Consider the following 23,754-nt stretch of genomic DNA (forward strand, 5'->3'; position numbering starts at 1 on the left):
CGTCGTCGTCGTAGAAAGTGCTTCTCTTGGGCGCTTTCCCTCGTTACGACTAGGCGGCGTCACGTCGAAGCGATCTTCGCTCGGTCTGTGCCATGAATCCCTGTCGAATCGGAGCCACCGACCGAGAGGAGCCGCAGTTTTCGCACTTCATAAAGTAGAGCCGCGTATGGGCATCGCGCATGAGCACGGTCTCGGGGCTCTTGCAACTCGCACACATGACGTATTCGCGGATGTAACGCCGCAGCACACCCTCGAAACCAGCGGGCTGGAATCGCCCTTTGAGAACCAGACGGGCACTCTCCTGCAGATTCCCGGTGGTGCCGAGCTCAGCGGCCATGTAGGCTGCCAAGTGCTCCGGTTGTCGACGCAGTGACTGGCATATATCCCCAAAATTAAGGAAAACGGTACGCTTGGAGCCTTCTCGTGCAATCTGCGGAGGTCGTAGCGATAAGCGGCGACGACCGTCCGGGTTCCCGCCCAGACCCGGGTGCCGTCCGTGGAGCATGTCGAAGATGCGGCGAAGGAGCTCGTCGTAGGTGTAGTCACGATCCGTACCTTGCCACGGCTCCGCTGCCTCCATATTGTTTTCATGGCTAACGCTGCTGCTGGACGTCGTGATGGTGCCTGCGTTCACCGCTGTCCCGCTGTCGACAGGCGACGCCGCTCGATCGCCGTCGGATTCGACCTGGAAGTGCACGTGCCGTTCTGTCGGAGCCTGTTCCGAGTCAAGCGCAGTTGTCGTATCCCCGGCATTCGTTCCTTGTTCTACAGGTTTCTTCTTCTTCTTTTTCTTCATCGATGGGTCGAACAGCAGCGGCTCCGCTGTGTTCAAAGCAGCAGCGGTGTCCGCAGTTGCGCCGGCGCCAGTCGACGCGGACACCTCGGCAAGGTTCCCGCTCGACTCCTGGAAGGCACCATTTTCATTCGGGGGCATGTTAGACGTCCAGGTGCACGTTTGGAAAACTGCTATCGAGACTTGCGGAAACGCCTGCACCGCAGTAAGCAGCTCTGTTTTTCCTCGCAGAACGCGTAGCGTACAGCGCAAAGCGTCAGCGCGGCGGTGGATGCGGCGGTGGCGGTGGCGGTGGCGGGCGCCCCGCCAGTGTGTGTGTGTGTGTTTGTGGGTGCTACCTGGGAGCCGAGTCCTAGTGTTGACTCCCGGGCATCGCTGTGACGATGTTTACCATGAAGGTTGTGATTCCTGGAATATCTATAACAGGGCTGGTGCTTGCCTCCGATAGTTTTTTCTCGATGGTATGCCCTCAAAGGAGCATATCGTGTAGACTGGGGTACCGCCATGGGGAAGCTGGATGCTAGAGCTGCTCTCTAGAATAAACCGAACTATTTTTTGATTTTTGTTGTGCATACGCGAGAAGCGTGCATTTGGGCACCTGTTCATGGAGTTGGAAAAGGAAACGACAGATACGTTGCGTCGCTTGGTGGTAGCGTATGGCGCTGGATTGCTAACGATCGGGAACAATTGCAGCACACCTGCACCGTTGACGTGCGTGTCCAATGCGTGCAAGCATCGATGCTGCACGATTCCCATCGATGTGTTCAGAATGCTATACAAGTATCACAAGCAACATTGCACGCTGAAACAGGTGGACCATACCTGCGTGAAACAGAGCTGGATGCACGGAATGGAGTGCGGCAAGCGGAGCGAACGTCAGACGGCGAGGCAGTGGAAGGTGACCGGCATTCTACGCTGCGATTCTCTGACACCTAGTGCATGGTATCACTGTCTGCTCCGAAACTTGACCCTATAAGATCAACGTCCGGTAATATCTTGTGTTTTCAGAGCGTCCAGCGGCTTTACGTCGAGCGCGCTTACCAGGGAATATGGGAGTACTCAGTATAGGCAGTGGTGTGAAGCGCGGAAGACTTGTGACTAAAAAATCAATGTGCTGGAGAAAGTGATTGGAAACTCGTCTAGTGCGAGACACTGGTATCAGGTGGTTCAACAATCAAGCCCGAAAAACTGAAGCGCCGTCGATGCATACTCGGAACCATTTTCCTGCGCAACTGGTGTACCACACCATCGTGATCCATCATGATTCGATAGATACCAGGGAAAAGGCCTTGTGTACGTTGGGCACGTTCGCGTTTTGCTGCTGAACCGTGTGTGGGGCTCGTTGGTCTCGTAGGGAACCGGAGGATGGACGCGGGGAGCAGGTCGGTTTCCAAGAGATGGACCTAGAGAGTGAGTGGCGAGAAAATCCACACGAAACTGCGCGGTTCGAAGTGCTGCTCGAGCGCGTACTCGGCAACGGCACTGACTCGGACACTGTGACGACTCCTGAACCGTCGTTGAAGGTACCAGCTTCCTCGTTGCGGTTGCAGCTGGCTCCACAAGCTGGCGAAAGACTTGACTGGGAATCAGAGGCGGACGCTGCACACCACAGAGGAAACGAGGCGTTTCGCGCGCGTTTCCTGTACTACGCGTGGCTCGAGTACACCCGTGCGTTGCTCTCTAAACCAACGAACGCAGCTGTGTATGCGAATCGAGCGCAGGTAGATTTGCTGCTGGCACAATCCGTTCCCGAACATTCGCTATCAACTGCTGTTGACTGGTACCAGCAAGCGCGGCGAGACGCACGACACGCGTGGGGTTGCCTCGGCGGGAGCGTTACCGCTGAAGGCAACCCTGACTGGGACGAGCGCTCTGCCACCGCGTCTATCCCTGAACCCAAACTAGCCCGTTTGCGATGGAAGGTGTGTTTACGGTACGCAGCAGCGGCTCGCGGACTAGGTTTGGTGGCTGAGGCAGACGCCGCAGCTGCGAGCGCCCAGCGCCTGAAACTTGCTGCGCGAGCGTCTCAGCAACGACAGCGAAACGCAAGCTTCTAGCGTATGGAAGAGCGCTGCGAATGGGCCGTTTGCTGATCCAGCGAAACCTGGTTGCATCTGCCGAAACCCAGACGGCAACGCGTGACTTGACTCTTGCGATACCCCGAGCTGTGGATGAGGTCTGGGATCGCGTGCTCAGGATTCGTGTCAGTGGCGGCGCTTGTGTGCGACACGTGTGGACGCGCATCTGAGCATACTCGTGAAAGGCAACTGGCACAGAGAGCCCAGCTCGGCACCTGGCGAAGACTAATACCGCCGTCTCCGCAAGTCGTCGATGTGCCTTTCCTGGTATCAGCGAACGATACAGCGGTTTGCAACGCCTTCAAGTCCATGCATTGTACATGTATGCCGCACGGTGCAGAGTAGGATAGCCTAGTATTTCACGAGTTTGTTGCCCGACGCCGTCGATACCGACATGACTTTATATCGTGCGAGGACGTGCACCCGAACCTGCGGATTCTTGGCGAGGCCATACCGCCGGTGTCAAGGCCCGCGTCATCGCCTGAGGCCGTTCGGTATGCGCTGCGACAGGTGTTGGCGGGATCATAGATCATTTGGGAGCACACGTCTTTCCATCCACATTCCGAGTGCCATTCCATTGATCAAACGCTATGAAGGAATAGAGTCGATGCTTCGATCAAGAATAACCGAGTATGCGGGCGCTCTCAAGCAGCAAGCAGTACATGACAGCGTACGCGCCAACTGCGCGTCTCGAATGGCTGCGTACCGAAGCTGTCGGCAGGAGGCGGTCGTGCCGCGATACCCGCGATTCCGGTCTATGGTCGCCGCCGTTGCCTTTTGGTGCCAAGTGCGGTGCCTCTAGCTGACACGTGCGTCCCGAAGACCCTGGTTCAACGCATACGTTACAAAACCGAAAAAATTGGTAGGTTTCGCACCGCCACCAACGGCTGGTCGCTCGTTGGCTTCACCAGGGCCGCACCACGCGCTCAGTTGGCCACCTGCACCGAGGCCTCGGACGCTCACGAGCGCTCGGAAACGCTTCGGAGGAGCTGCTCTTCTCAACAGTTGACAGAGGGGCTTGCGAACTGTGCGGATGCAGTTATGTGCTTGTTTCCTACGCGAGTTGCTTGCGTGCGCGTGACGGAGGCGTTCTGTCACGGACACGGCGGGTTTTACCCGGCCGCAGCGCTGCTCGACCAAATCGTCGCACTGATCGAAAGATGGCAACCCGGCTCGAAAGCAAACTTGCGAGGCGTCAACAGCCTGGTTGGTGGTTCACCCACAGGCACCTCGTGGACCGCTGAGGCTTCGTTGGTTGACAACCCCCAAACCGGGGCCCGGAGCACCGCGGTCACCTGCTCTCGGGGAAAGCGGCCGCTACTCCCCGAACGTATCAGTTCGGCAAACACCCCGTTTGAACTCGTGCAGGCACGCTTTCGGGAGATCGTACGACCACCATGTGATCTGGTTTTACGAATTGAGCGACACGAGGACGGTCCGCGAGGTCGCATGGTATTCGTGACGGCTCGTAGCGCGTCACGACTAGTCGCGGATGTATGCTTCATGTTGCCCGCAGGGTCAGCGTAGAGCGTCATGCAATCCTCCAGGAGGAGCGCTTTGGTGTACGCGCACCAGCTGCTGCACGTGCACAAGGCGAGCAGCTGTTTCATCTGCGCATATAGCACTGAGGCCAAGCTCCTGGCCCGATGCATAGAGCATGCGTATCTCTATGTCAGCATTGGGGTTGCTGCACGCCCTGGACACGCCATCACGTAAAAGCGCCTGTTCTGAATGGTGCTCGCTATGGCTCTGCTACCGTAATCGCAGTTCCCCGGTAGCTTATCGCTTGTCAAGCAGCAAACGACGATTACGATACCATCCGAGGAACCCAAGCGCAGCACTCAATGTGAACCAGGTCATACTGTATCCAGCGTGTGTCTCCGGTGAAATGTAGAACTGACAGAGTTCAGCGGTTAACGGGCGGGAGACGGACAAGTCGTGGAGCGGATCGTTTTGCGCAGTCTCTCCTGGGATGGTGCTTGCCGGCTCTGCGAGCTCCGCAAGCAGCAGCTCGCCCCCAAGATCGGTAGGATCAAGACGAAACCACTTGTGCTCCGCGGGGTGGTTGCGAGGTATAAAGAATGTCGAGCGCTCTGTTTTCTGCAGAACGGCAATCAAGCTGTTCTGGTGTTCAACGTGACCGGTGAGGTTTTCCTCGACCTGCCGAACACGCTGCCAGTACTCATTGACTTCCAAGCGCGGAATCCAGCCCCGATTGACGAGGACAGGCCAGTTTATCAAACCGCCGTCCAGTTGAGGCACGTTCGGCTGTTCCGTGCCCGCCACACGGAAAGGTGTTACGACAAAATAGCCGTATGGATCAGCCGCAGACGCTTGTGCTCCTTGGTCGCCGCGTGGGCAGGGACGCGGCCCGACTAGACGAGTTTCGTGGTGAACCCACTCGCCCTGCAAACGAACCAACCGATAGGGTTGTGTTTCGAGTGTTCCCCTGTCCTGTGAAAAGATAGACTCATCGAGCGGTGGAAGTGCAACTTGCTCCCTGCAATCGTTGAGTTGTTCGATTTTCTCTCGACGACGATCGAGCTGCCACAGTCCAAGACCAAGCGTTATACTCGCTGGTACATAGGAAATCAGTCTGCTCCATGCTCGAGGGTAAATCATGCACGAGAGCCAAAAACCCCTGCCGCATCACAGGGAGAAGCGCAGTCAACGCATTGTTGAACGTGCTCGCTGGCTGGGCGTGCTGTCGCCGCAGGACGCCGCCGCAGGAGCGCCAGCGCTCTGAACGCTGCCCGCAGGCCCTGCGGATACCCGGCACGCTTCTGGTGTGTATCGGGCAAAACAGGACGCTGAAACAGACCACAAACCGTTGCAAGGAACCGCAGCTGCAATGACGGAGACGACCTACGCGAGTCGAGTGTCCGGTGGAGGCGAGCTCATCCAGAAAAAAAAGCGTCTGCATGCGCAGTTGCTTCGATGCGGCGAGCTGTTCAACGAGTCCTAGGCGGAAACGCGTCTGTTGTCGTCGTTGCTGCATCCATGAAGTGCGATACCAGTATTGTCGTGGAAGCTGCACCCGCACACTGACTCCATGCATGCGCTTTGCGTTCACGAAACACGCTCGGGGAGCGGGTTGCGGCGGTGAACACGAATCGAAGGGACGTTGGTCATGTGCAAGTGGTACTGAGCAGCACAGGCGTCGCTACTTTGGTGCACGAGCGCGAGTGTCCAGATCGGATAGCGTTCCCGCGGACGTAGCGGGCAGCAGTGCGTATCGCGCTACCCACAAGTGCGTCGACGAGGTACCCGAAGGCGAGCAGCATGCCGTCGAGGTGCGCCCTAGGAGCAAGTGTACTCGCGCGCGCTCTCTCTCTCGCTCTCAAGTCGCAGGCAATGGATCCAGGAACGTGCGCTAGTCCGCGTATCTCTGCCGGCTCTGTTGACAGCATCGATTGTATACACCAGGATACGATTGGTTGCTTCGCTAAACAAACTTTCAAAACAATGGAACACTGGCGCAGGCGTCAGGGCGTCGCGCACTGCAGCATAAGGGAAGAGTGCTTTTGGAGTCACTGCTGCAACATATGGAAATAAGGACTCCAGGTCGACTCGCGTAGCATGGCTGCGGTAAGGCCTGCCGCCCGCCATGCGCCTCTTCTGCCTCGTACGCAGCGGCGTTCGGACGCCGAATTCTCGCGTCCAGTTCTTTTTTTCAGATTCCAAAACGTTTACATTGACCATGCGTCCCAGAATTCGCAATGGATAATGGCGCTCGGGAAAGCGTCCATCATGAAGCACCAGCCTTCAAGTTCCATTACCCATACTTCCTCTCGGATAGACTGGTCGTTACGTATATTCTATCGTGTGCCGAGTGTCTGCCTCGAGCACCCGCCATAGCGCTTATATACCGCTGAAGCAGGTGCTGCACGGAGACAGAACGGCGCTGCCGTACCAGTCAGGGCGTCGGCTCGAGGCGTGATTCATCCGACGCGGGGTCCGGGAACATAACCATTCTAGGAGCCTGCGACAGTGCGAACCGATCTACTAGGAGTCCACTGCGACCAGGGCGACGCCCGGATGCAGCTTTACTGCGTCTATTCCCAGAATGAAATGCGTTGTAGAGGAGCTGCGCACGTCTCGCCACAGCACCTGCCACAGAGATAAGCATGAAGCACTAGCTAGCCCTGCAGACTCGTCCGGCTCGCGGGACCTTCCGCCGAGAAGGTAAACCTTCGAAGATACGGAAGCTTTTCCCCTATCAACGCTTATCATACAGGTCGAACGAAACTGTTATCGAGTTGCTAGTCAGTGGTTAGATTCTGTTCTTTCTTCCCCAGGAGAGTGCTCGCAGCTCAGGGGCAGGCACCCTCGCATCCACTGCTGCTGCAATGCGATTCGCAGACCCGAAGCCGCAGGCGTCGATACAGACACCGTGCTGCGCCAGCCAGTCGCAGCCTGCTCGCTTCGAGGCGATACCACGTCCAGCGAGCCAGTCGTGCAGCGCGGGAGGCAAAGCGGTTTCCATGGCTCCCGCCAAGAGCGACGAGCAAGTGGTGCCAGACGTGGCTTCCGAACGAGGCACACCGCAGAGAACAAGTCTGGAAAGCTTGTTCGAGGAAGAGTCGCTCGCACAGGGAGAAAGGGTACGTTCGCAGGTATCCCGCCTGGGGCTGCGTCGAGCACCTCCCCTGGCTAGTCAAGGCGACGAAAGCATAGAAACTGCTGCGAGCCTTCCTGAGACGGAGGTTGAGTCTTCCGTCCAGACAGAGAGCAGGCAACGCAGCGAAAGCGTTGGCGTCACCGTGGACCTGGAGCAGGTCTATAACCGGTTGCGCGACTCGCAGACGGGTCTGCAGCTTGCTGACCGCCGCTGGCGACTAATCACGTATTCCCGCTGCTTCGTCGGATCCGAGGCGGTTCAGTGGATGCAGATCAACCTGGGAATATCTCGTGAAGAGGCCATTGACCTGGGCCAGCGACTGATGGATGCTGGTTTGTTTCACCACGTGACCTACTCGGAGCCGTTTCGTGATGGAAACTTCTTTTACGCTTTCCAAGAGGACGAGGAATCGAACGTTCTGAATACGAAACTAATATGGGATCCGACACGGCGGCCACGGGACCCGGTTGTCGTGGCAAAAGAGCTGATTACCCGCCTTGCGCTGCTCTGCGAGGTCTTTCGCCATCCATCCAATGCGAACGAGGTCGACTTTGAAAGTCTCCGGTCGAGTGACGCGTTTCGCAAGTACACCTTTGCGGCAGCTGAACTCCAGCGGGTCGATTTAGGGCCGCTCAGCCCGGAAGAGCGCCTCTGCTTCTTTTGCAATGTGTACAACGCGCTCTGCCTGCATGCTCACGTCGTCCATGGACCACCGAATACCGTGCTTCGGCGATGGAGCTTCTTCAAGTCGCTTAGCTACCGAATAGCGGGAATGGACTTTACCCTTGATGACATTGAACACGGTGTTTTGCGCGGGAATCAAACCCGTCCCTATGGCTTGATCCGACAGTTCCGGCCGGGCGACCCCCGCATGCAGTACGTGCTGAGTCGCCGCGACCCGCGCATCCATTTTGTGATCAGCGCGGGTACGCAGAGCGATCCGCCCATGCGCATTCTCGATGGCGAGAATATCGATGAAGAACTTCACTTTGCCACAGAATCGTTTCTCGAAGAGAGTTGCAAGGTATCCGCATCTGCTCTTGAGGTGACGTTGCCGCGAATTTTTTCTTGGTATCGAGACGACTTTGCCAAGGGGAATCTTGAGCTTTTACGATGGATTTTGCCGTACCTGGGTCTGGAGAAGCGGCGAGCGCTGGAGTCGATGCTTGACAATGCCAAGAGTGACTCGAGCATATCGATACGATACGAGGCATTCACCTGGAATGCAGGGGCCCGCTTCAGTGCTGCCATTGTTCGCCGCAAACGCAGACGATTGGAGCAGGAGCGGGCGTCATCGCAGCCGCCTGCCGACGAGGAACCTGCTGCGGCTACTGCCGCAAGCCCTGTTTCGAGCAAGCCAGCGTAAATACGCGCTCATCACTCCTACGACGCAGAAGTCTTTGTTTCAGATCGGAGTCGTCCCAGTTCATGTTTGATGAGCTGGCTGCGTCGCTTCCTTGCAACCATCACGCGAAACCGATCAAAGTCGGTTAACCGGGCACGCACTCGTTGCTTTTCAACCTTTTGACCCCATGCAGTTTCCCGGAAACGCTGCACAGCCTGCTGCGCCTCAAGAGCTTTCCGTACGACGCTCGTTTTGCAAGCACGAGGCAACTTAACGACCACGTCCGTCAACTTCAAGCGCTTCACGTTGATGACCGTACGAGGGACTCCGGAGTCGGCCGTGGCATCAATCACAACATGACCCTGATCCTGGATATCCACGATAACACAGATCTTGTCAGCATGCTCACCGTAGCTGATAATACACAGTCGGCCAACTTCCACAAACCTTTTGAAAGCCATTCCTGTTCGTGTGAACTGCGTACCAGCGAGGCAACGCGGTAAGGAGCTAGTTGCAAAAGCACGCGCGCCCGTCGTGGACGACCATGCAGGCGTCCGCCGATCGATCGGCGGCTCATGTGGGATAAACCTGAATCTTTAGGAACAAAAATGATAATTGTGGAATGAAACTGACACACAGCACGTATGACGTCGACGGGTACTTCCAGCTGCGAGGCTTGACGTACATGCTTCGTTTCGTGCGGGGCGTCACGCGTGACCACAGCGTTCATGAACAGCGGGGCTGTCGGTCTCTGGCGGCGACAGACCTGGGCTCTTTCTGCGCTTTCACGGGCTGCTACAGGGCTATGTCCAGCCCTGCGGCCGCTTGCAACTGAGGCGACTGACACCAACGGCAGTAGCGTCGGCAGCGGCGGCAACGGCCAAACGGCTGCAACGGGCAGGCCTGAGGACGTTTCCGCAGAACGAACGTCGGTCACTGCACCGCCACAGTCGTTCCCAGTAGCTGCGGAGCTCGTCGGCATACCGCGAAACGTTTACGACTCGTTGCCAGAACCTGTGCAGACGGCACTGCTCGCGGAGTTCGCCACAGGGGAACAGCTCCAGACCTGGCGGGAGCGCGTTGCAGTGAGAGCCTTTCAGCGACACGAACTCGACACGGGCTCTCCCGAGGTGCAGATCGCTATTCTGACCACTCGCATAGCGAACCTGACCCGACACTTGCGACTCCATAGGAAAGACGTGAGGACGAAACGAAGCCTGGAGCATATCGTCGCACAACGCCGAAGACTTTTGCGATACTTGTTTCGCACAGAACCAGGGCGCTATGAGGACACCGTGGAGCGACTCGGTATTCGCTCGGGTTCTCTTGTGGATCCACAGACAGAACGTCGTGCACGTCGACCCGGTGATCTGAGTGTACCCACCGGCAACCGTAATCGACCTTGAGCATGACACCACATGATCGCTGCAGGTCTCTAGATGAGGGCAGTACCGACCCACGTCGACGTCGTCGTGTTGGTAGAAAAAAAAGCCATGCGAAGAGAATGATGCGCTGATGAATGCGCTCCCAGCAAGAATGCATACTGCCGGGAGGCGTTTTGCGCTACGTTGGACGCCTACGAAAGGGGCGAGAGCGGCGGCCCTGGCAGTGAACCGTTGGCGCTGCTTCGGCGCTGTTGGATGAGGTGCTTTGAACCAATCCAAGCGCTTTCCAAGTCGGTCAGAGATGACGGCGACAACAGAATTGAATAGAATTGAGAGGTACTCGTGTCTACCCCGGTTGTCGTTCTGGTGCTGGCGGCAGGCAATATCGGTTTCAGCCGTAAACGCTTCGCTGCATTCCTGGTCGAGCAGCAGCAGACTCGCGTCGAGCTGATCTACGAGGTCGTTTCTGCCGCTCCAGACACAGACACACACACACACAGAGCCATATGCGCTGTGACTTTTCCCTGTCCAAGCTTTTGTTCTGCGTTCTTCGAGACAGTTATGGGCCAAATAGCTCCTGATGCTCTGTTGCAGTTCCTGTCGACGCCATTGTCGAGCATCCTTTGCCGCAGGTCAGGACGAGGATCGCTCGTCCTCAGAGTGAATCCGACGGCCGGTGGCGCCGCTCGTTGTGCCCACTCGACCCTTCCCGTAGAGGTCGTTGCCACCGATGAGCACCAAGTCTGAAGCACCGGCGCCACGCACCGCCGGCGTTCGGCTGCGAGTGCTAGGTTTTCGCTCCCTCTCGGGTTTGTACACGAACCAGTAGAAAACTGCGCCCGCAATCGACCAAGCAAGCAGGTTCCTGCTAAGCGGAAGCTGAAACCCCATGGCCACGTCCAGCACGTTTACCAAACAAACTCTAGTTCTATTCAGGGACGCCTTTTTTCCTCGACAAAGCGAACGAGGTACCGCGACCAAACCCAGTTAGCCAGCGTACGCTATCGCGTCGCTTGGTCGCTGCGTGAACCGCACGAAACCTGCTGCTCCTGTGGAAGTGTACTCGACTCGGACGAAAACTGACTGCCAGTGTCACGAGAACCCTGCGCGAATTATTTTCATGGACAAAACGTTTCCTTAGGCCAGCGATCTCCGATTATGCGCTTTTCCTTTCTTTTTGTGTTTTTTCTCAGTGCACGGTGAAGTATCCATCAAACCCCTACCTCCAATTTACATTTCCTATACTTCATCTCGGATATTCTGGTCATCTCACAAGTCCTATCGTGTGCCGAGCCTGCCGAAAGAGACCGCAATGGCGCGTGTAGCATCGGTGCGGTCGCTGCACGGAGACAGGACGGCGTTGCCGTACCACACAGAGGGCGTCGACTTGAGGCGTGGTATCGAGAGTGTCCCTGTTGTCTCGTCTTCTGGGGTCACCAGTATCATCCACTACGCAGGGATACCGTCGATGCCAGGTGTTTTGCGGTTGCTTGAGCATAGCACGGTCCGAACAGATTCAGGCCAGAAGATTGGGTCGTTCCATTCCGGTACCGGGTCGAGGCGCGGTAGTTGTGCAGCATATCGGTGCCAATAGATTCTGTCCTGGCAGTGCCCAGTTGCGTCTTCATGCAGCTCTGTCCAGTGGTCTGTGCAGGCCTCATTCACTGAGGCACTCTCCGTCCTCAGCGCCTCCTTTTAACAGTTGGTGTGAGCCCCAGGCACTTTTTTGGTGGGTCCAGTCTCGATCGAATATAGCGCCAGGTCTCATTCTCGTTGGTGCTCTCTAGCATAGATTTCGCCAGGGAGGCGATTTTGCGGTTTCGATCCTCTCGTTTGTCTTCTCTGGGAAGTTTCTTCTTTCTTTTGATAGCATCCTCATGTTCCGCCTGTAGCGCCGGTAGCGCTGCCTTCGGTTCCTCTTCTCCGGCGTTGGCATGTATGGCGGTGCGGTTGACGATCTTGTTGAGTCGGTGGCATTCATCATTCCGAGTTTTGGTACGTCGTTTCAAGAACTGAGGTTTGCAACTGTTGTGTTCTGGTCCAAGCAGTCCCAGCTCTCTGGCAATCTTCTGATTCCCATCTACAAACTCGCGTCCTAGTTGGTCTCAAAATCTGCATGCACGGCTTTTCGGATCTACAGCGCTGTGAGTAAGTGACTGGGTTTGGCGACGGCTTTCTTGGGTTCCCGCTGGGGCACTCTTTCAGGGGATCACTCATGATGGGTTCGTTCGGGAGTTCTTCTCTCTATTCTTCTGTTTTTTCTTGTTGGTCTTCTTCTTCTTCGGGCTCTTTCCTGAGCTGCTTTCTCTGGATATTTTGCATCTAGGTGGATCATGAGGTTTCTGTGCCTCCTTCTCCGTATCTGGTTGGGTCTCTTTACCTAACGCAGAGTCCTCCACTTGTATCAGTTCTTCGTTACAGTACTGGTAATTCGATATCTCGTCGTCTAGTATCGAGGCTGTCCCACAAATATTCCATGATGCGAAACTTATCGAGTCGTGGCGCGTAAGGGAATAGGAGTAACGCTGCGGTGCTCCAGAGATACGTCGTCGATTTAGGTGCACCCTCGACGAGGTGTGTGAACGCACATGCCACAAGCGCCTCCCGCATTCCAGTCGTTCATTGAGTGCTTGGCGCAGCGCTAGCATAGAATCAGAAGTACTCTAGTCAAGGTCGATTCGAATGCGACCGTTACGCTGCCGGACGCGTGAAGCTACCCGCAACCACAGGGGATACTCTATGAACCACCCTTTCAGCAGCTTCGTGTCCGCTCCCCAAATACATAGGCGGGCAAGTCGCTTATTCCAGCTTCGACCGCGAACATGCTGCCAGCCGTCTTCCAAAATATCCGCCGAGATTGTTTCCAAAGTTGAGGTAGGTACCCATGGTAGGTGGTAAAACGGAGCCCGAGTTCGAGGATGGATCTAGGATTTGCGCCCGAACCTGCAGCGTTATTTCGAGAGCAGCGGATAACTACTCAGAATTCTCGTCAATATTTTCTGCTGCTACTGCCTCCGCCCCTCCGTTCGTTGCGGTCAAGGTCCGTGTCGTGGGCTCCCTTCGTTGTCGCACGAACACCACGGTTTAACCCACTTTCAGAGCTTCTGCGGAAAAACTGGACCCCTTAGGCGGGCGTGATGTGTAGAGCTTTAAGATAGTTGGTCTTTAATAAATAGTTTGCGACTAGTTTGCATTGCGCTCGGTGAGCACGCCTGGGAGATCCGGCAGGCATGAGACACGACGCACATGTTGCCGTTGAAGGGGAACGTGATCCTGATCTCTAGCATGTAGATCTAATGTAAAAGTTGTAATTTCTTTAACTTCATAGCCAAGTACAGTTTTTCAGTTCATTTTTGTTTCAAACCTCAAGTAAAAATATTCAATTGATTTTTAGCAGTATATAATAGAAGCGTTCAAAGAGCGTCCTTTTTCACAAAACAAAAAAGGAAAGTCATGAAAAAGCAAGTTCACGATTCTAGAGGCCCAGGGTCGCCGGCTGCCAGAAAAAAACAAAAAACAGTGCCGAGTCCAGAAGAAAAGGAAGAGAAGAAGGACCGAAAGGGGAGGTCGTACGTCGAAGGCGGCAAGATAGACGGCTGTACGACGAGATGGTGGTGAAAACCTTTCTTCTTGGACATATCAAGGATCCCTACAGAGAAAAGTTGCGAGACGCTATCAAAAAACGTGTCGACTCATACTCCAAGAGTATTGTCAAGGCGTCGTCAGGACTGATGCATTTGGCGAGGGAGATGTATCGCGACGTGACGGACATGGAAACGGTCGAGATTCCAGACGAGTTCTTCGACAAGACCTTTATTCGTCAGCTGATGCTTGGTACAGAGGAAACGCGGAAGGAAAATGAGCGGGTTCACGCTCTTCACGAAAACTTCGCGGAATTCCGCTTCGAGAGTAATCGATACAGAGGTGATCGGGATATTTAGACATACGGAGCGAAAACGCACATCACGAGTCTGAAGTACCATTTGACAGTGAACCTCGAACGTTTCATGATACGCGCCGTGGTTGCACTCTACCCGGGCATCTCTCGCAAAGGAATATGGGCGATTATCAATGGCATCACGAAAGATCGTAAGCATGAAGATGAGATCGAATGCGTCGACAAGCAGGCGTCAAACGAGGGCACGAATGAGGATTCTGTAATCCGTGCGGCTAAACAAGAGCATCGTGCGGTACTGGGGCTGGCGAATCCAACAGACAAGATATCGGAGTTGAAAAAAGAAAGATATTATCGCCTCGTCCTGCTCTATTTCGTGTTTCTGGACCGAGAGCTCGAACGCAAAGCAGAGATGAAGCTGAGCGAAGAGATAAATGAAGAGTGGGAGAGACGGAAGGCTGTCCTAATGGGGAAGCGCTTCAACGTGGTTCCAATGTCAAATATCAAGTCACATTTTGTGACGATCGACTCCAGAGTCCTTTATGGCATCATGAAGGAGATCAGTCCGGAGTTCGATGTTAGCAGGGAGGAGTTCACCAGCGGAAACCGGCAGACATGCTGGAAGAGTATCTTCGATTTCAAACGTCTCAAAGTCAGCAAACGAAAGGTATTCACTGGGATGATCGAGACCGATGGAGTAGCCTTGTGTGTACACTATCGGCGATTGAAGAAAGATCGTCCAGTTCCGCCCTCGGCTGCGCCTGTGACGAAGGATGCAGAAAACAAAGAGGAAGATCCTGCGACGCAGGAGGTGGAGGATAACGACATTGTCGTTGACGTGACGAAGGATGAAGATGAGAAGGTGACGGATCCTGCGACACAGGAGGTGCAAGATAACGACCATGTCGTTGATGCGGCGAAGCATGAAGATGAGAAGGAGGAGGATACCGCGACGCAGAAAGTGCAGGATAACGACTTTGTCGTTGACGTGGCGCAGCATGAAGATGAGAAGGAGGCGGATCCTGCGGTGCAGAAAGTGCAAGATAACGGCTTTGTTGCTGGCGCGGACCCCGGGAATACGAATATCATCACCATCGCAGCACCGAGGCGTGCGGAAGATGGTACTGACGGTTCCTTGCGTCAGAAAGACTTGCGTCTTTTGAGGTTCTCGAGAGCAAGATACTATCGAGAATCGGGAATCATGAATGCGAGGAAGAAAATTCCTGCATGGAATGCAGGAATGAAGGATCACCTGGAAGCTTTGAGCGAGGTGACGAGCCGAGGAGCAGACTTTCAAGCTTTTCGGAAATTCATGGAAGTTCGCATTGCGCGTTGGCATGCACTGTGGGAGGAGTATACCAAGCCTCTGTGGGCTCGTCTGCGAATGAGTCTATACGGCGGGAGGCAGCGCGCGCTCGCGAACTTTTTCAATGAGTTGAGCGCACTCAAAGAGGATGAGAGTCAGAGGCTCGTAGTAGCATACGGAGCAGGGCGCTGGAAGACCCAAAAAGGGACTACGCCAGCTCCAACGACAAGAACTTACAAGGAGTGTGCAAGGCGTTTTGTTACGATACCTGTACATGAGTTTCGAACGTCCTATACACACCATGAACTGGGGTGTACACTTCAGAGGGTCGAGATGGAAAAGTGCCAACGGGGTCCTGAGGAAATAGGAAAGCACGGAGAGGTGACTGAGCAGCAAATGGAAAGGAGGGCGAAAGTGCGAGGGCTACTTGCATTAGCAAATACAACCACTGATGGCAAGGAACGTATGGAGTTTGTGAATCGTGACCTTAATGCCGCTATCAATATAAGGTGATGTGCGGTGCTCGAGAGCAGATCTCCAGAGTCGACAAAAGAAAACGTTATTGGCCAGCCTCTAAAAGTTGAACTATATGAGAAACAATTGGAAGCAGTGGCAGGTGGCCGCTCCAAAAAGACTGGCAGCCATCAGCACGTCAGTTGGAGATGTCTAGCCTAGGGCGCGGTTGCCGCCACTACTGTACCACAGGCAGCAACGTTTTTCTTTTGAAAGACGTTTGTTTCCAGGGGTACGCTCTCGTACACCACCGTTCAGTACAGTGCAGTGCAGTGCAGTTTGGTACAGAGTACTGCTCATCAAGTGAACACAAGGTCTAGCTACGCTCTTCGTGCACAGGCACTACGCAGAGCTACCGAAGAAAGTGTAGGAACCCTGTACAGACTCAGAGCGCTGGAAGAGAGAAAAGGCTCTGACACGTAGTCGGCAATATGCTCGTGAAGGCTCCGCTTCCGACTGCTGAGGAGCTGCCGCAGGCCAAGGGCGCAGCGCACACGGTTGGGAGCAGCACGCCCACCGATGTGCAGGATACAGACCGTGCACTGGACCTGGAGAACCTGAACCTGGACTCCAACACGGAAGTGTCTCTGATAGCCGCGGACTTGCCCCCAGAAAGCGACGAGGGTAACACGGAGTACAAGCGGCAGCTGGTGCAGCCGTCACCCCAACGTTTCGCAGAGCTGGTGACACAACTCAAGTACCGCATGGCAGCGGGGCACGGGGAAGCTATGTACCAGCTAGGGTACGACGATGACGGACGCGCACGTGGTGTTCCAGAGGACGTTTTGGAGGCCTCAATTGAGACCGTGGAACGCATGGCTGCAGAGCTCCGAGCAGACGCCACCGTGTGGCGACGGGCTCGCGGACGCGACGGCTGGGTCGCACAGCTGCTCATTCGAGCGCGACCGCGAAGCTGCGAAGAGTTTACGGATACTCGTATTTGTGTATCTGGCAATGTGGACGCGGGCAAGTCCTCTCTTCTCGGTGTATTGTGCGGAACCGGCCAACTCGATAACGGACGAGGTCTGGCACGAGCGCAGGTCCTGACACATAAACACGAGCTGGAGAGCGGGCGCACCTCGGCGATTAGCATGCAGCTCATGGGATTCGACAGCGCCGGTCATGTGGTGAACTACACGAACGTTACCACGAATCGCCAGCTATCCTGGGCTGAGATCGTCACAAATTCATCCAAACTAATCACGTTTTGTGATCTCGCCGGGCACGAAAAGTACCTCAAAACGACAATGTTCGGCCTAACGGCACATGCACCAGACTATTGTATGATGGTCGTTGCCTTGAATCAAGGCGTGCTGCGAATGACCCAGGAACACTTTGCTATAGCACTTGCGCTCAAGATTCCAGTTTTTGTTGTTTTCTCCAAGAGTGACCTGGCACCTGCCAACGTTGCCGAGCATACCATCAGCGTCATGACGCGTATGCTCAAGTCGAGCGGTGCTCGCAAAATCCCCGTCCTGGTGAACTCCCTGGATGAGGTGAGCATCTGCGCGCGAAATATCCCGAACGACCGCATGGTACCGATGTTTGTGGTCAGCAATGTTACCGGAGCCGGACTCGATCTACTGCGAGCGTTTCTGAACCTGTTGCCATGGCGTCACGACTGGAACGAGCGGAAGAAGAGCGCTTTTGCCGAGTTCACCGTCGATGATCACTTCAGCGTACCAGGAGTTGGCACAGTTGTTTCGGGCGTGTGCCTGCGCGGTGTTCTCCAGCAGGGACAGAGCGTTTTTCTGGGACCCGATCGACATGGTCATTTCGCGCGCATTGCGATCAAGTCCATCCACTACAAAAGGGTCCCTGTGCAGCGACTATATGCCGGTCAGTCGGGATCGTTGGCGCTCAAGAAAATTCGCCGTGAGCGTGTTCGCAAAGGCATGGTGGTGCTGAGCACCGCTGGCTTCTCCAACGGAGCCAAGTCGGGGTCGTCACCGGCAGCGTCCGGAAACGGGAATACGCCGACGACGCCCGTATCTGTCATCGAGTTCGAAGCGGATGTTGCGCTCATGTACCACAGCACGAGCGTCCGGGCGGGCTACCAACCGATCGTTCACTGCAGTACGATCCGGCAGGCCGCCCAGGTGACCTGGATGGATCGCGACGTGGTGCGCATGGGTGAGCGTGCACGCGCTCAGTTTCGCTTCCTCTACCGCCCTGAATGGCTCCGGGTCGGTGATCGTTTCTGTTTTCGTGAAGGAAGGACCAAAGGTATTGGTCATGTGACGCGCCTTGTGGAGTGCTGGACTCGTGACCTCATCACGATAAATTGAGATGGAGTTGCGAAGCGGGCTGCAGCACATTTTGAGCAGCGCTCCAGAGAAGCTACGCTGGCGGTGGCACGCTTACCACGAATGCAGCGCAGAACGGTAATTGATGCGGGAAGCACGACGCTGTGAAGCTTTGTGTTGCATGATGCGGCATGTATCCGGGGCTTTGGTTGTGAGGAAAATGCGGGTTCAGGCGCTCTTGAGGCGTTGACAGTGCAAAGCATGTTCATTCGAGGTACATTGTCCGTGCGATATGGTTGCGGGCTCGCACATCTGGAGGAGGACTCTACGGGACTCGAGCTATCGGTGATGCAAGACCCGGGGGTACGAAAGCTAGCTGGCTAGCTAGCTGGCTGAGCGCCGAGGCCCCCTGCAGGACAACCTGGTGCATATTTGTGCAAGTCCTCGCAAATCGCTCGACAAGACATGCGGCCTCGTGTCTGGAACTGCACGCGTATCAGATGCCGCGGGAATACCAGACCGCTGGCTCTATTCCTGCTTTGCGATCTTTTCGGAGCCTGTTCAGACTTATTGTCTCTATTTTCAAATTTAAGCGATAAGGGCTTACGGATTCAGATGCAGTTCTAGGATGCTGTGTCGTCGTTTCGGAGACGTTCGTTCGAGTCTCTCTGCCACTGCAACTCGTTACGTCAGTGGAATCAAGATGCTACGCGGCATTCCGGAATGTGCGTTCGTAAAATAACCGACAGCATGATGCCGTGCATGTGAGCAAGCTTCCGTGCTTCTTGTTGCTCCATGAAACACCGCCATGAACTCGTTCACATGGGTCATCGCAGCGATAACTTCCAGCAGGGCGTGCGTCGACGTTTTGCATGAAGCGACCAGAGACGCATCGAAGTTTCGTGACGTGGTATCCAGCGTGGATTCCCATTCCTCTACCAGTTCTATCATGGGCAACGTCGAGTTTCACAAATCCTCGGTCGAATTGAATGGAGCGTGCTTGCGCGTGCAGCTGGCACAGTGCTCGCCGAACAGATCGCCCAGAGGCGTCCCGTGATCACGGGGTACTCCAGCGGGCGCGGCAACGGAGCGGGGGCATCCACGGAATCCTTCCGTGCTCGTCGAGGGCATGGATCGACTGTTAGCACAGGCGTTCATGTGTCACAGGGCGGTGTTCAGAAGAGGAGATGCGGCGAACGCGTGAGAACACCAGACCCCAGTCAAGCGCTGCGGATGCATATGGCGCACTGAGGCCGTCTACAACGAGAAATACATGGACCTAAACAGACAACATAGCACAGTTTGAAGCAGTCATGACGCGCCAACGTGCCGTGCGTATGCGTCGCAGCAGCTCAGCGCCCAATGTTTTCCGCGTTACGAAATCGACGTTTCTTATCCTGGCAACCCTGGATGTGCGCTGGTTATCGATAGCTATGGACGCTCCAGCGTAGACCGCCTCAGCGCTGGCTAGTAGACGCTATCGTCACGAGAGCGCCTACCGCCGCAGCACACTTGTTTGACAGATCTGAATCTTATTGTAACATTACGTATAAAAATATATCTTATGGTCACGGGTGCATTGCGGCGGCGGCGATCGTCGGCGTCGATGCCCCTTGTCTCCCGTAGCCTGCATCGGCAGCCTGTCTGGCGTTTGCACGAGCTTTGTTTCGAGCGCGCTGCACCACCCTAGGACACGAGGTGTCGACAACGTACCTCGTTCCGTGAGCAGTGTCTAGAGATCGAACGTCATGGCGTTCGTCAAAGTCGTCAAAAACAAGGCATACTTCAAGCGGTTCCAAGTCAAGCCTCGACGCCGGCGGGAAGGGAAGACTGACTACCACGCTCGAAGGGCCTTGATCATCGTTGACAAAACCAAGTATAACACCCCAAAGTATCGTCTTGTCGTTAGGATTACGAACTCGGATGTGATCTGCCAGATTGTAACGGCTCGTGTTGAAGGAGACAAAGTGATAGCAGCGGCGTACGCGCACGAGCTCCCTCGTTATGGCATCAAGGTTGGTCTGACGAACTTTGCTGCAGCCTATGCCACTGGTTTACTCGTAGCCCGGCGGACGCTGACGATTCTCGGGCTTGCCGATGCATACCAGGGTAAGGTTGAGGCGGACGGCGAGCTTTACCAGGTGGAGCCGGTCGGGGAGACCCGCCCCTTCCGAGCGGTGCTGGACGTCGGGCTCGTGCGAACGACGACTGGCCATCGGGTGTTCGCGGCGATGAAAGGCGCGGTTGATGGAGGAATCGATATTCCACACAGCGAGAAACGTTTCCCAAAGTATAAGAAGGGATCCGAGTTCGACCCTGAGGAGCTGAAAGCACGCATATATGGTAACCACGTGGCCGACTACATGCGAATGCTACGAGAGGAAGATCCCGAAAAGTACCAGCGGCAGTTCTCTCGTTATATTCAAGCAGGAATTGATCCCGATCAGTTGGAGGACATGTATCGGGAGGCCCATCGACGCATCCGAGAAGATCCACGCGCGGTTCTAACCGACAAGTCTCGTGTAACGAAGCGCCCACGAAAGACACCTAAGTTGAGTCGCGAAGAGAAGCAGGCGCGGCTGGCGGCGCGGTTAGCAGCGCTCGCCCGCTCTGGCGCCACGGAATCGATGGTAACCGTTTCATGAAATGGCAACACAGGCGTACCAAAAATGCTTACCGACGAGCACGGTCAGTCGGGTCGCGCGCTTCACCAAGGACAATGCGCAGCTAGCGCAACTCCCAAAACCGCACCAGACGCAGCGAAAGCTAAAGGAGTATCGTTGCCGTTCAAGAAGCTCGAGATGCTCCTTCTGTGTATCCAAGTTTTCAGCGCAGCCGCAACCTCGTCACAAACGGTACTCGATTCAGAGCGCAAAGACGCAGATTGCCATAGTACTTGAGCGCTCGTAAACCTGCCTGCTTTACGAGCCTACAACGAACGCACATGGAATAGCCTTGAGCATGCCGCCTCCAGCGCTGTGGTGAAGAGCCCGATACGCGGTAGCGACTCCGATCGATGGACGCACACTGCTAGTCTACAGCATCCAGCCAGGTTAGCTGAATCGATTGCTTGATCTACTGATTGACCGATTGATTGATTCTGTACGCCCGTCCGGAATACTCATGCGGCGCTGGTGGAATCTAGAAGCGTCCGCAGACCAAAAGACGATGCTTTGACCGGTTCAGGAGCACGCGCATCTCGCGGGAATTCTGGGTATTTCCATCCATACGGTACCGTTCGAAAAACGCATCTATGCGGTGATTCTCAATGGTGCACGATCCAAACATATTTGTTGAGACTGCCGCGAGCGCTTGCAGTGCTTTCGAGAGCCTCGAAAGACACCAGCGTAACTCGATAGGAAGAAAGCTGCGTTCGACAAACATCAGCCGGCATTCCCGCTGCGAAACTAGGTTCGCTCGATCCAGCTGCCTTTCTGGTGTCGAGCACGACGCAGGCGCTTGTCCCAGCACCGGATGCACTGTTGCCATAGTCGCGCTATGCAACTAGGACGTTGTTTCGGTACCGTAGAGGGGGTGTCGGGTCGCGGATCCAGGGGCGATACCCCTGTTTGGAATACCCCACCACGAAGCCGGTGCTGTCGTCGGGTATCCCCACAGGACACCCTTAGTTCAGCGGGAGCAGCGAGGCACGCAACTTCTCGATGTACGCCTGTGGACGTGGAACGTAGCCTGCACGGTGCTGCTCTACTGCTGCCAAATACTCAGAAAGAGGCATCCATCGAACCTGCTCCACCTCTTCTTTTTGAAGGAGAAAAGTGTGCGACGTCGCTGACGTGCCGAGCGCATCGGCTTCATCGGCGTTGGCGGTGGCGGTAGCGGCCCCTGGGATGCACACAACGTAAACGCTCTGAACCTCGCGGTCCCGGAGGTGATCGTCGACGTACTCGCTCCGTACAGTAAACAAGAGTTCCGGCTCGACGCTCCCAATACCGAGTTCTTCTTCGAGTTCCCGCTTAGCAGCTGTCGAGAGGTCGTGTTCGCCACTATGCAAGTGCCCAGCAGCAGACACATCCCAACAGAGCGGGTGCGTATCCTTAGCCGCACTTCGGAGCTGGAGGAGCACTGCATCAGACGCGGGGTCGTACAACCATACGTGCACCGCGCGATGCCAGTCGCCGTCCCGATGAACCTCGTGCCGCAACTTTTTCCCGACAATTGTATGCAAGTCAGTCTGGTCGAGAACATCGAACCACTCGGGCTTGCTGGTACCTCTATGACGTATGTCGGTGTAGTGGCCGCGTAAGCCGCGAGCACCGCACGAGCGCTGCACGCGGTAAAAGCCACGCCACGACAAACCTGACAGCAAACCGCACCTTGCAGGAAGACTCGCCGGACCTGAAACACCGACACCCGACAGCTGCACAAAACCTGCTTGCATAAAAGCGGATCGGAAACCAAAACCCGGAGCTCGTTCCAGGCCAAACAAGCGCTCAGTTCCACAGTAGGGCAGTTGCAGCAACGCCAGCACGCTGGCACGAAGTTTTCGCGCACTCGTCGGTGGTGCCTCCTGTTACCAGATAACGGCAGCGTTGTAGCGCGAGAGCCGATACCTCGGTAACGACGCGCTCATGCTCCGTCAACTGTCACTGGTCGTGACAAGTAGATCAACGAGCTCAAGGCTCTTCGTCTCTCTAACCAAGAGAAGAGGACTGGCGTCGGCGGGAAACGACGGCACCGAAGAACCGCCCAAGTCGCCGAAACCCCAGGTACCACCGGCTGACGTCCTCGACGAGGACCTGCTCACCGAGTTGTTCGCTGCTGATGAAGACCTGCGCAGGCTTGAGAAGCAGCGCCAGCTTGAAAGCGTCCAAGAAGAGGGTCAACGGCGTCAGGAGCAGGTCTCACCTGCTGCTACCTTCTTTGGTCCAGCGTTCGCAACGGACCTGGCGCCGGCGGAGGTAGCGGCGTTGCTCACGGAGCTGGAGAAGCGCATTACGCAGGACGTCGACCCGGATACGAAAACACCTGTATCCAGACTACACGTTTCACTGTTACCCCTGCTGCACTATGGAACTCGTCTCACGACGCATCGTATGTACGTTGCGGGGCACGAGCTGGGCGAGCACCCGATGGAACACAAAGCCTCCCTCGAGGTCGATACCGACGCACTCGTGCAACGCGGCCTGATATCGCAGAGCTTGCGTAGAGCGATGGAGGTTATCGCGGGGCAGCGCTTTCAACCGCCGTCATGCATACGTCTAACATGTGGTCGTTTCGCAAGTCGTGCGGAAAACGTCCGCTGGCTTCTTTATGTTTTCGACTCGCTGGTACAACACGCACGCTACGCAGTAGGCGAATGGGACAGACAGCAGCTCCAGCGATGGCGGTATCCAGGCGGTACCGCGGATGCTCCATCATCACACGAGATGGACTGGTTGCAGTCGCGCTGGGACGCGTCCTCTGAGCGCCAATTGAACGGATATCTGGAAGGTCTGCCTCAGATCCTGGTCAACGAGCGGCAACGCTGGTTGCGTATTGATCGCGATCTCGGTGAGCCTTTTCCCTATCCAGGAAGCGAGCCCTGAGGCCCCGCTCCGAACCGCGCCGATAT

General features: G+C 55.7%; 10 protein-coding genes and 1 non-coding gene across 11 annotated transcripts, besides 2 other annotated features; 6 read left to right on the plus strand and 5 right to left on the minus strand.

The window, feature by feature from the left end:
• Positions 1 to 49: 49 nt before the first annotated feature.
• On the minus strand, positions 50 to 934 carry CYME_CMH061C (eukaryotic translation initiation factor eIF-2 beta subunit; the record flags this gene model as incomplete). The annotated part of the gene is made up of 1 exon (XM_005535986.1): positions 50 to 934. The coding sequence occupies one exon, from the start codon at positions 932 to 934 to the stop codon at positions 50 to 52; it is 885 nt and encodes a 294-aa protein (XP_005536043.1).
• Positions 935 to 2,190: 1,256 nt separating this feature from the next.
• CYME_CMH062C (hypothetical protein) lies at positions 2,191 to 2,850 on the plus strand (the record flags this gene model as incomplete). The annotated part of the gene is made up of 1 exon (XM_005535987.1): positions 2,191 to 2,850. One exon carries the CDS (start codon positions 2,191 to 2,193, stop codon positions 2,848 to 2,850), a length of 660 nt encoding a protein of 219 aa, XP_005536044.1.
• Positions 2,851 to 4,650: 1,800 nt separating this feature from the next.
• On the minus strand, positions 4,651 to 5,493 carry CYME_CMH063C (similar to Surfeit 1, a protein involved in cytochrome c oxidase assembly; the record flags this gene model as incomplete). The annotated part of the gene is made up of 1 exon (XM_005535988.1): positions 4,651 to 5,493. The coding sequence occupies one exon, from the start codon at positions 5,491 to 5,493 to the stop codon at positions 4,651 to 4,653; it is 843 nt and encodes a 280-aa protein (XP_005536045.1).
• Positions 5,494 to 7,220: 1,727 nt separating this feature from the next.
• Positions 7,221 to 8,858, plus strand: CYME_CMH064C (similar to guanine nucleotide exchange factor; the record flags this gene model as incomplete). The annotated part of the gene is made up of 1 exon (XM_005535989.1): positions 7,221 to 8,858. One exon carries the CDS (start codon positions 7,221 to 7,223, stop codon positions 8,856 to 8,858), a length of 1,638 nt encoding a protein of 545 aa, XP_005536046.1.
• CYME_CMH067T lies at positions 8,589 to 11,296 on the minus strand. The gene has a single exon (XR_002461297.1). It is a non-coding gene; the product is annotated as a hypothetical transcript (transcript).
• On the minus strand, positions 8,876 to 9,298 carry CYME_CMH065C (60S ribosomal protein L14; the record flags this gene model as incomplete). Its single annotated transcript, XM_005535990.1, has 1 exon — positions 8,876 to 9,298. The coding sequence occupies one exon, from the start codon at positions 9,296 to 9,298 to the stop codon at positions 8,876 to 8,878; it is 423 nt and encodes a 140-aa protein (XP_005536047.1).
• On the plus strand, positions 9,566 to 10,243 carry CYME_CMH066C (mitochondrial ribosomal protein S15 precursor; the record flags this gene model as incomplete). The annotated part of the gene is made up of 1 exon (XM_005535991.1): positions 9,566 to 10,243. One exon carries the CDS (start codon positions 9,566 to 9,568, stop codon positions 10,241 to 10,243), a length of 678 nt encoding a protein of 225 aa, XP_005536048.1.
• A 1,529-nt stretch (positions 11,297 to 12,825) lies between the features above and the next one.
• Positions 12,826 to 16,170: a sequence feature (repetitive element).
• Positions 16,171 to 16,367: 197 nt separating this feature from the next.
• Positions 16,368 to 18,224, plus strand: CYME_CMH069C (conserved GTP binding protein of unknown function; the record flags this gene model as incomplete). Its single annotated transcript, XM_005535992.1, has 1 exon — positions 16,368 to 18,224. One exon carries the CDS (start codon positions 16,368 to 16,370, stop codon positions 18,222 to 18,224), a length of 1,857 nt encoding a protein of 618 aa, XP_005536049.1.
• Positions 18,225 to 18,767: 543 nt separating this feature from the next.
• Positions 18,768 to 19,374: a sequence feature (possible transcribed region).
• Positions 19,375 to 19,930: 556 nt separating this feature from the next.
• On the plus strand, positions 19,931 to 20,827 carry CYME_CMH071C (60S ribosomal protein L5; the record flags this gene model as incomplete). Its single annotated transcript, XM_005535993.1, has 1 exon — positions 19,931 to 20,827. The coding sequence occupies one exon, from the start codon at positions 19,931 to 19,933 to the stop codon at positions 20,825 to 20,827; it is 897 nt and encodes a 298-aa protein (XP_005536050.1).
• Positions 20,828 to 21,807: 980 nt separating this feature from the next.
• CYME_CMH072C (hypothetical protein, conserved) lies at positions 21,808 to 22,581 on the minus strand (the record flags this gene model as incomplete). The annotated part of the gene is made up of 1 exon (XM_005535994.1): positions 21,808 to 22,581. One exon carries the CDS (start codon positions 22,579 to 22,581, stop codon positions 21,808 to 21,810), a length of 774 nt encoding a protein of 257 aa, XP_005536051.1.
• Positions 22,582 to 22,771: 190 nt separating this feature from the next.
• CYME_CMH073C (hypothetical protein) lies at positions 22,772 to 23,728 on the plus strand (the record flags this gene model as incomplete). Its single annotated transcript, XM_005535995.1, has 1 exon — positions 22,772 to 23,728. One exon carries the CDS (start codon positions 22,772 to 22,774, stop codon positions 23,726 to 23,728), a length of 957 nt encoding a protein of 318 aa, XP_005536052.1.
• Between the last annotated feature and the right edge of the window lie 26 nt (positions 23,729 to 23,754).

This window comes from Cyanidioschyzon merolae, chromosome 8 (genome assembly GCF_000091205.1).
Source record: "Cyanidioschyzon merolae strain 10D DNA, chromosome 8, complete genome".
Classification (NCBI taxonomy): Eukaryota; Rhodophyta; class Bangiophyceae; order Cyanidiales; family Cyanidiaceae; genus Cyanidioschyzon; species Cyanidioschyzon merolae.